Source organism: Physeter macrocephalus, chromosome 21, assembly GCF_002837175.3.
Source record: "Physeter macrocephalus isolate SW-GA chromosome 21, ASM283717v5, whole genome shotgun sequence".
Lineage (NCBI taxonomy): Eukaryota > Metazoa > Chordata > Mammalia > Artiodactyla > Physeteridae > Physeter > Physeter macrocephalus.
The window spans coordinates 83,466,789-83,474,556 of NC_041234.1; the positions used below are offsets into that span (position 1 = coordinate 83,466,789).

Below are 7,768 nucleotides of genomic sequence, written 5' to 3' on the forward strand. Positions count from 1 at the left end.
TGGACTTGAGGACACGGGGAGGGAGAAGGGTAAGCTGGGACGAAGTGAGAGAGTGGCATGGACATATATATACACTACCAAATGTAAAATAGATAGCTAGTGCGAAGCAGCCGCACGGCACAGGGAGATAGCTTGGTGCTTTATGTCCACCTAGAGGGGTGGGATAGGGAGGGTGGGAGGGAGATGCAAAAGGGAGGAAATATGGGGATATAGGTATATGTATAGCTGATTCACTTTGGTATAAAGCAGAAACTAACACACCATTGTAAAGCAATTATACTCCAATAAAGATGTTAAAAGAAAAAAAAAAGAAGCCCTGAGCGTATGTCTGCTTCTTCGTAGACCCAGGGTATGGCAGGAACCAAGCCAATCTTGTAAAGGAAATTACAAGTCACTAGCTGAAGGGTGTGTCTTCCTATGGAAACTGGGGGATCAGGCCTCTCCTGCTCATACCTTCAGAAGAGCTGAGAAGCTTCAGACACATTGAAATTTAGTTTACTGAAAGGATTATAAGGATCTAAGTGGAAAAACAAGAATGGGATCTTTGAGACACAAACAAAGTGTTAAAAAGAAAAAAAGGAAGGAGGGTAAACTACTCTAATAAAACTTGCTGCTTAATGGAAATGTTCAACAGCAGGGGAAACTAGGATATAAACATACCTTCTAAACAGAGGCACTGAATGTTTGTTCAGAAACAGATGCACCTGGCAGTTAAATGATAATGTCATTAACCACAATTATACCCTTCTCCTGATTGTTCATTTATAGTCATTATACTACTTAATAAATAATAAATGTGATTCTCACTTTGCAAATCATTTAACATTGCTAACCTAAAGAATCATTTAGATTGTTAACACAATCTAAAGAACGGGTAACTCCAAAGGCGGAAGGGTGGAGGTATAAATTAGGAGTATGGGATTAACAGATATACAACACTATATATAAAATAGCTAAACAAGAAGGATTTACTGTATAGCACAGGGAACTATATTCAATATCTTGTAATAACCTGTAATGGAAAAGAATCTAGAAAAGAATATATATATGTATACATATATATGAGTATATATATGAATATATATATATGTGAACCACTTTGCTGTACACCTGAAACTAACACAATATTGTATATCAACTATACGTCAAAAAAAAAAAAAGATGGAATAACCCAGACTCCCAGGTTCCTGCTACTGCATGATTAGCATAGCAGGTTTCACTCCTCTCTATTTAAAATGTGAGGGTTCAACCCTTAGAAACTGCCTGACAATGATATCAATGTTATTAAACTTAATAAACACAGTTTATTAAGGCATAGGAGCAACCCCTCTTGAGGACACAGGCTGTAAGAGGAGCAAATTATTAAGTGGAGAGCAGCACATTAACAAAGGCAAACATCCAGGAATTTGCTAATGATAAAAATAATGATTGTATTTGTTAATCAGAACTAAACATTCCAGTGGGTCCTGCTAAGCTAGGGTTGGTCATTTCAATTAATGGGCTGCTATTTCTTTCTTCCAATCAGGTGGCACTGGACACAGATGTCTGGAAAACATGTAAATCCGACTCATGGGAAAATATACCAAATAATCTGTTTGGATGTGGCCACACCACAAACCAATAGATGGGCCCAGTTTAATAAGCCTATCCAGTCTTATTTGTCCAGGAAAGTAGACATCATTTCCAGTAAACTCAAGAGCAGTGATAATCCTGCACCAAACATCCAAAGTACAATTACCACGTGGTAAGCTGGAGGCGGTGTCTGTCTTGCTGAGTCTATCTGAGTCAGGAGGCTGGGATCTAGTTCTGTTTTTGCCGCCAACTGACTTTCTAACCTTATTTAACTCGCCTCACTTCTTTCAGCCTCAGTCTTCTCATGTATAAAATAAGGGGATTGGATTGCATGCTCTTTAGGGATCCTTTCAGCTCTAGAGCTGTGTGTATTTTACCATGTTTTTGTTTCTTACAAATCGATCATGTCCACACGGCAAAAACTAGAGAGGGAAAATAAGTTTCATCTTAAATGTTGTCAGTTAATTGTCTTACTTGTTTGATACTGGCTGCCTAGAACACTGTGTTGAGAAGAATTCTGAGGCTAGGTCCAAGCTCATTGGGAAAGAAAGCCAAAGACAAAGGAATGGGTGGGAAATGACAGCTTTCATGCCATGGATTTACCAACCCTGACATACATAATACCACTTGGGCAAGTGGATCATATTCTTTAGAAGCCTCCATTCTCACCAGTTCATGGACTGGGGTTTAATATTTTTTCAAATATTCCCAAGACTTATCATGAATGCTGTTTGCACTATAAGAGCTATGATAGAAAGTCTTGACTAATAAATGCTTATTATTACTTAGTTATTACTGGTACTAGTTTTAGTAATAACTAATAATCATATATTATTTACTATATCAAGACAAATATTGTAAATTTGGAAGCAAGAAAGGCAAGTCCAGGAACAGCCATAGCTGATTTTCAACTCAATGAGTTGTATAATGAAGAGCTGCCACTATTTTTAATTCAGACAGATGAATAACTCTCTGCAGTCAATGCTATGAAATATAGATCAGTAAACTATTAAATGGCAAAGAAACACTTTGCAAATTAAGTAAACAAGCTCTTTTTTGGTATAAAAAATGTTTAATGTGAAATGATGAAGGTTGATTCTGTGCGATCTGTGTGATGTCTTAGAATGCCCTACACTGATACTGTTTTCCCAGCTTAACATAGTGCAGCTAAAAGCATTTAACATTTCAGACAGAAAAAAAGAGGAAATCAGTTCAATGGCTTGCCACTTTTTAGTGGCATTAATAAGAACTCAGGAGTTGTACATTTTGAAAACCTCAACCCATCTAAGGATATTTGAATGTATCCCACCTTCTACATCAAAGAAAGAGCATTCCAACTGAGCAGTGTTTACCAACCACTTATTTAATCTTCTCCAAATTAGAAACCATCGTTAGCGCAGATAACGGCCTTCTGTAAGGAGCGAGGCAATACCATTGTTAATCGTCTAGCATTATGCTGCCCTATATGGTAGCTCCTAATCACAGATGGCTATGACATTTAAATTAATAAAATAAGATTTAAAATTCAGTCCCTCAGCCACATTAGCTGCATTTGAAATGCTCCATAGCTAAATGTGGCTAGAGGCTACCTTATGGGACACCACATTTCCATCATTGCAGAAAGTTCTATTGGAGGGCACTGCTCCAGAGAGCCTGAGTATTACACCTGGAGTGGGTAGGGATTTCAAATGGCTTAGAGAACGTTTCCATGAGGATTCAGAGCTGGAAGAAATTTTTAAAATTCAAATTCATCTCTTTTATTTTATAGATGAGGAAACTGAGGCCCAGTGAAGGTCACACACCTAATTGGTAGCAGATTGGGGGCTAGAATCCAGGTTTCCTGATTCTGAGGCCCCTCCTCATTCCATGATCCTGGTAATATACCTAGAGTATTTTCCTGATTACTCTACTAGCTCGGGGTCAGCTCCCACCAACATCAGAATCTCTGTTCCAGTAGCCAGATGTGCCCATCATCTCCCTGCTACTCCTTATAGAGAGAAAACATCAGGAGAACACTGAATAGGGTTGGAGGTGGGGGAAGAGTATGCAATTATGCAAGTAAATACCTAGTTCCAGAATGAAGAGTAAACATTCCAAATGATCTATAAATATTTAACCAAAGTCATACATCTGGGCGCCAAAGAAGGGGGTTTGTTCTTGGCATTTGCGATTAAGATGGATTAATCCCCTGACACAATGTTAATACTAACCTTTCTTGAGTATAAACATGTCCTAGGATACTCCACACTGAGTGTAAATGTATAGGAACACATTATTCACTGGATAGCCAGCTCTTGGCGAAAACACAGTGGTCTATTCTCTGAGCACATGGATGGGGATATTGCATCAGCAAGGGGTTGGTTGGGTCCTGTTTTCCATGGGCAGGGGGGAAAGGAAATGGTCTTGTTTACAAGGATGATTAGGCTGTCCTCCAGACGTTTGGCTGCTGGGACTCATTTGGCTGGGTCCAAGGCTGGATCCAAAACCTCCCATGGCAGTTCTACAATGATACATTTTCACTGGCTGCCGTTCATCAAATATCCCAAACCAGGTGCAGGGGCTACAGAGATGGCAGGGCCCCAGCACACTATTTCTCAGAGGACTCATATTGGTTTATGTATTTATTTATTGTGGGGTTTTTTTAAAAAAATATCTTTATTGGAGTATAATTACTTTACAGTGTTGTGTTAGCTTCTGCTGTATAACAAAGTGAATCAGCTATATGCATACATATATCCCCATATCCCCTCCCTCTTGCGCCTCCCTACCACCCTCCCTATCCCACCCCTCTAGGTGGTCACAAAGCACGGAGCTGATCTCGGTGTGCCATGCAGCTGCTTCCCACTAGCTATCTACTTTACATTTGGTAGTGTATATATGTCAATGCTACTCTCTCACTTCGTCCCAGCTTACCCTTCCCCCTCCCCGTGTCCTCAAGTCCATTCTCTACGTCTGTGTCTTTATTCCTATCCTACCCCTAGGTTCATCGGAAACATTTTTTAAATAGATTCCATATATATATGTGTTAGCACACGGTATTTGTTTTTCTCTTTCGGACTTACTTCACTCTGCATGACAGACTCTAGGTCCATCCACCTCACTACAAATAACTCAATTTCGTTTCTTTTTTTTTTTTAAATTGGAGTATAATTGCTTTACAATGGTGTGTTGGTTTCTGCTTTACAACAAAGTGAATCAGCTATACATATACATATATTCCCATATCTCCTCCCTCTTGTGTCTCCCTCCCACCCTCCCTATCCCATCCCTCTAGGTGGTCACAAAGCACCAAGCTGATCTCCCTGTGCTATATGCGGCTGCTTCCCACTAGCTACCTATTTTACATTTGGTAGTATATATATGTCTATGCCACTCTCACTTCACCCCAGTATACCCTGCCCCCTCCCCATGTCCTCAAGTCCATTCTCTACGTCTGCATCTTTATTCCTGTCCTGCACCCAGGTTCTTCAAAACCTTTTTTTATTTTTAGATTCCACATATATGTGTTAGCATACGGTATTTGTTTTTCTCTTTCGGACTTACTTCACTCTGTATGACAGACTCTAGGTCCATCCACCTCACACTACAAATAACTCAATTTCGTTTCTTTTTATGGCTGAGTAATATTCCATTGTATATATGTGCCACATCTTCTTTATCCATCCATCTGTTGATGGACACTTAGGTTGCTTCCATGTCCTGCCTACTGGCTGCAATGAACATTGTGGTACATGACTCTTTTTGAATTATGGTTTTCTCAGGGTATATGCCCAGGTAGTGGGATTGCTGGGTCATATGGTAGTTCTATTTTTAGTTTTTTTAAGGAACCTCCATACTCTTATCCAGAGTGGCTATATCAATTTACATTTTCACCAAGAGTGCAAGAGGGTTCCCCTTTCTCCACACCCTTTCCACCATTCATTGTTTCTAGATTCTTTGATAATGGCCATTCTGACTGGTGTGAGGTGATAGCTCACTGTAGTTTTGATTTGCATTTCTCTAATGATTAGTGATGTTGAGCATCTTTTCAGGTGCCTCTTGGCCATCTCTATGTCTTCCTTGGAGAAATGTCTATTTAGGTCTTTGGCCCATTTTTGCATTGGGTTGTTTGTTCTTTTGATATTGAGCTGCATGAGCTGCTTGTATATTTTGGAGATTAATCCTTTGTCAGTTGCTTCATTTGCAAATATTTTCTCCCGTTCTGAGGGTTGTCTTTTTTTTTAATAACTTTTTTTGGTTTTATTCTGCAATTCACATATGACAGTCCCAAACCCAACACATGGTTTTGTTTTCTGCCTTTCTTATTCTCTCAGCATCTATGTCAACACATTTTTTCCCAACAGCATATGCAATCTGATCCTTATCTGGTGGGTATACAGAGGCCCTCAAATGTCCTGGCTCTCCTGCATGGGAACCTGAGTCCTTCCTTTTGACTATACCCATGTCTGTCTGTGCTGGGGATCTGCCTTGGCTTGTCCTTAGGCCAGTAACGCCAAACATGTTATGTGCCAACTCTAAATAAATACAGGGGGCTGCTTGGAGCCCAGGGTTGAAAGTAAGATGGCTGGCTGTGTCTGGGTTCCATTACAAAGAATGCTGTGCTTGACTGGCAATGCCTGCCATGGCAACACCCACTAGACATGTCTGGAATGGGGATACTGGGAGAAGAGGCTACATGCTGGCCACAGGTTTAGAAAGGGACAAGGTGTACGTTCCATCCTTGCCGTAGGTGGTTGTTCTGTTTCCCAGGCTGTGTTGTCTCACTGGCCAGGAGGCTGAGGGGGCAGTCTGAAGACCATAGCTGCAAGTGGCTTCCCCAAGCCCTGGATGGGAGAGCGTAAGCCCCAATCTAGAGGGAGCTTGGAAGGGCAGCCTGTGCAGGGCCCTACAGGGGTGTACATGCTGCAGGCCACGCTGGCATTAGCTCCTTGTCCTCTGGAGTCGGTTTCATCCAGGCAAAGCCAGCTGGATGGCTGTCAAAGAGTCAGATACAACTCGGGGGTAAAACCACTTCTCCAAGGCACTTACACAGAAATAACCTTAATCTCTGGATACACTTTCCAAACTAAAAATGTTTCTCGTCTATGTGCTACTGAGAAATCAAAATAGAGTAAAAGGACGGTCTTATTTTAATCAAGTTCCAGAATGAGGACATACAGCTTTGAAAAGCACTGTCTCAGCAGATGATGCAAGGATGTGTGTAAAAGAATGTTTCTAGAAAATACCAAAGGCACCAAATATAACCCCAACTTTGCCTTCTGCTTCTCCTTGATGCCACTCCATACCCCAGGAGGGGAGGCTACTTTGTCCAGCTGACTTTGGGAATGTCATAGTGCTCCGTGAGTGTGTCCAGGTGTCTGTTGAAGTTCTCTACTCTCTGCTTGTGGGTTTTGGATGCTTTCTTCAGGATCCTTTCCATTTGCCGCTTCTCCTGCATCTTCTCGAAGGCCGCCTGGGCCGGTGTCCACTTGTCCAGGCCGCGCCGCTTCTCCTCCTCGTTCTTTTTGCTTGTTCCCATCGCTTCCAGCAGTTTCACCTTGTCTTTGTCCTTCTTTTTCTTCTTCCGCTTAGTCACTCCGAGCTCTGCCACGCCTTTCAGCTTCAGGGGCGCCTTCTGGACCTGCTCGTAGGCCTCCATCGAGGGTTGTCTTTTTGTCTTGTTTATGGTTTCCTTTGCTGTGCTAAAGCTTTTAAGTTTCATTAGGTCCCATTTGTTTATTTTGTTTTCATTTCCATTTCTCTAGGAGGTGGGTCAGAAAGGATCTTGCTGTGATTTATGTCATAGAATGTTCTGCCTATGTTTTCCTCTAAGAGTTTGATAATGTCTGGCCTTAGGTCTTTAGTCCATTTTGAGTTTATTTTTGTGTATGGTGTGAGGAAGTGTTCTAATTTCATTCTTTTACATGTAGCTGTCCAATTTTCCCAGCACCACTTATTGAAGAGGCTGTCTTTTCTCCATTGTATACTCTTGTCTCCTTTATCAAAGATAAGATCATCATATGTGCGTGGGTTTATCTCTGGGCTTTCTCTCCTGTTCCATTGATCTATATTTCTGTTTTTGTGCCAGTACCATACTGTCCTGATGACTGTAGCTTTTTAGTATAGTCTGAAGTCAGGGAGCCTGATTCCTCCAGCTCCGTTTTTCTTTTTCAAGATTGCTTTGGCTCTTCGGGGTCTTTTGTGTTTCCATATAAAT

General features: G+C 41.2%; 1 protein-coding gene across 1 annotated transcript; it reads right to left on the reverse strand.

Moving 5' to 3' along the window:
- Positions 1-6,051: 6,051 nt before the first annotated feature.
- Positions 6,052-7,210, reverse strand: LOC112067145 (protein FAM32A-like). Its single transcript, XM_055081957.1, has one exon. It carries the CDS (start codon positions 7,208-7,210, stop codon positions 6,872-6,874), a length of 339 nt encoding a protein of 112 aa, XP_054937932.1. The 3' UTR covers positions 6,052-6,871.
- Positions 7,211-7,768: the final 558 nt, after the last annotated feature.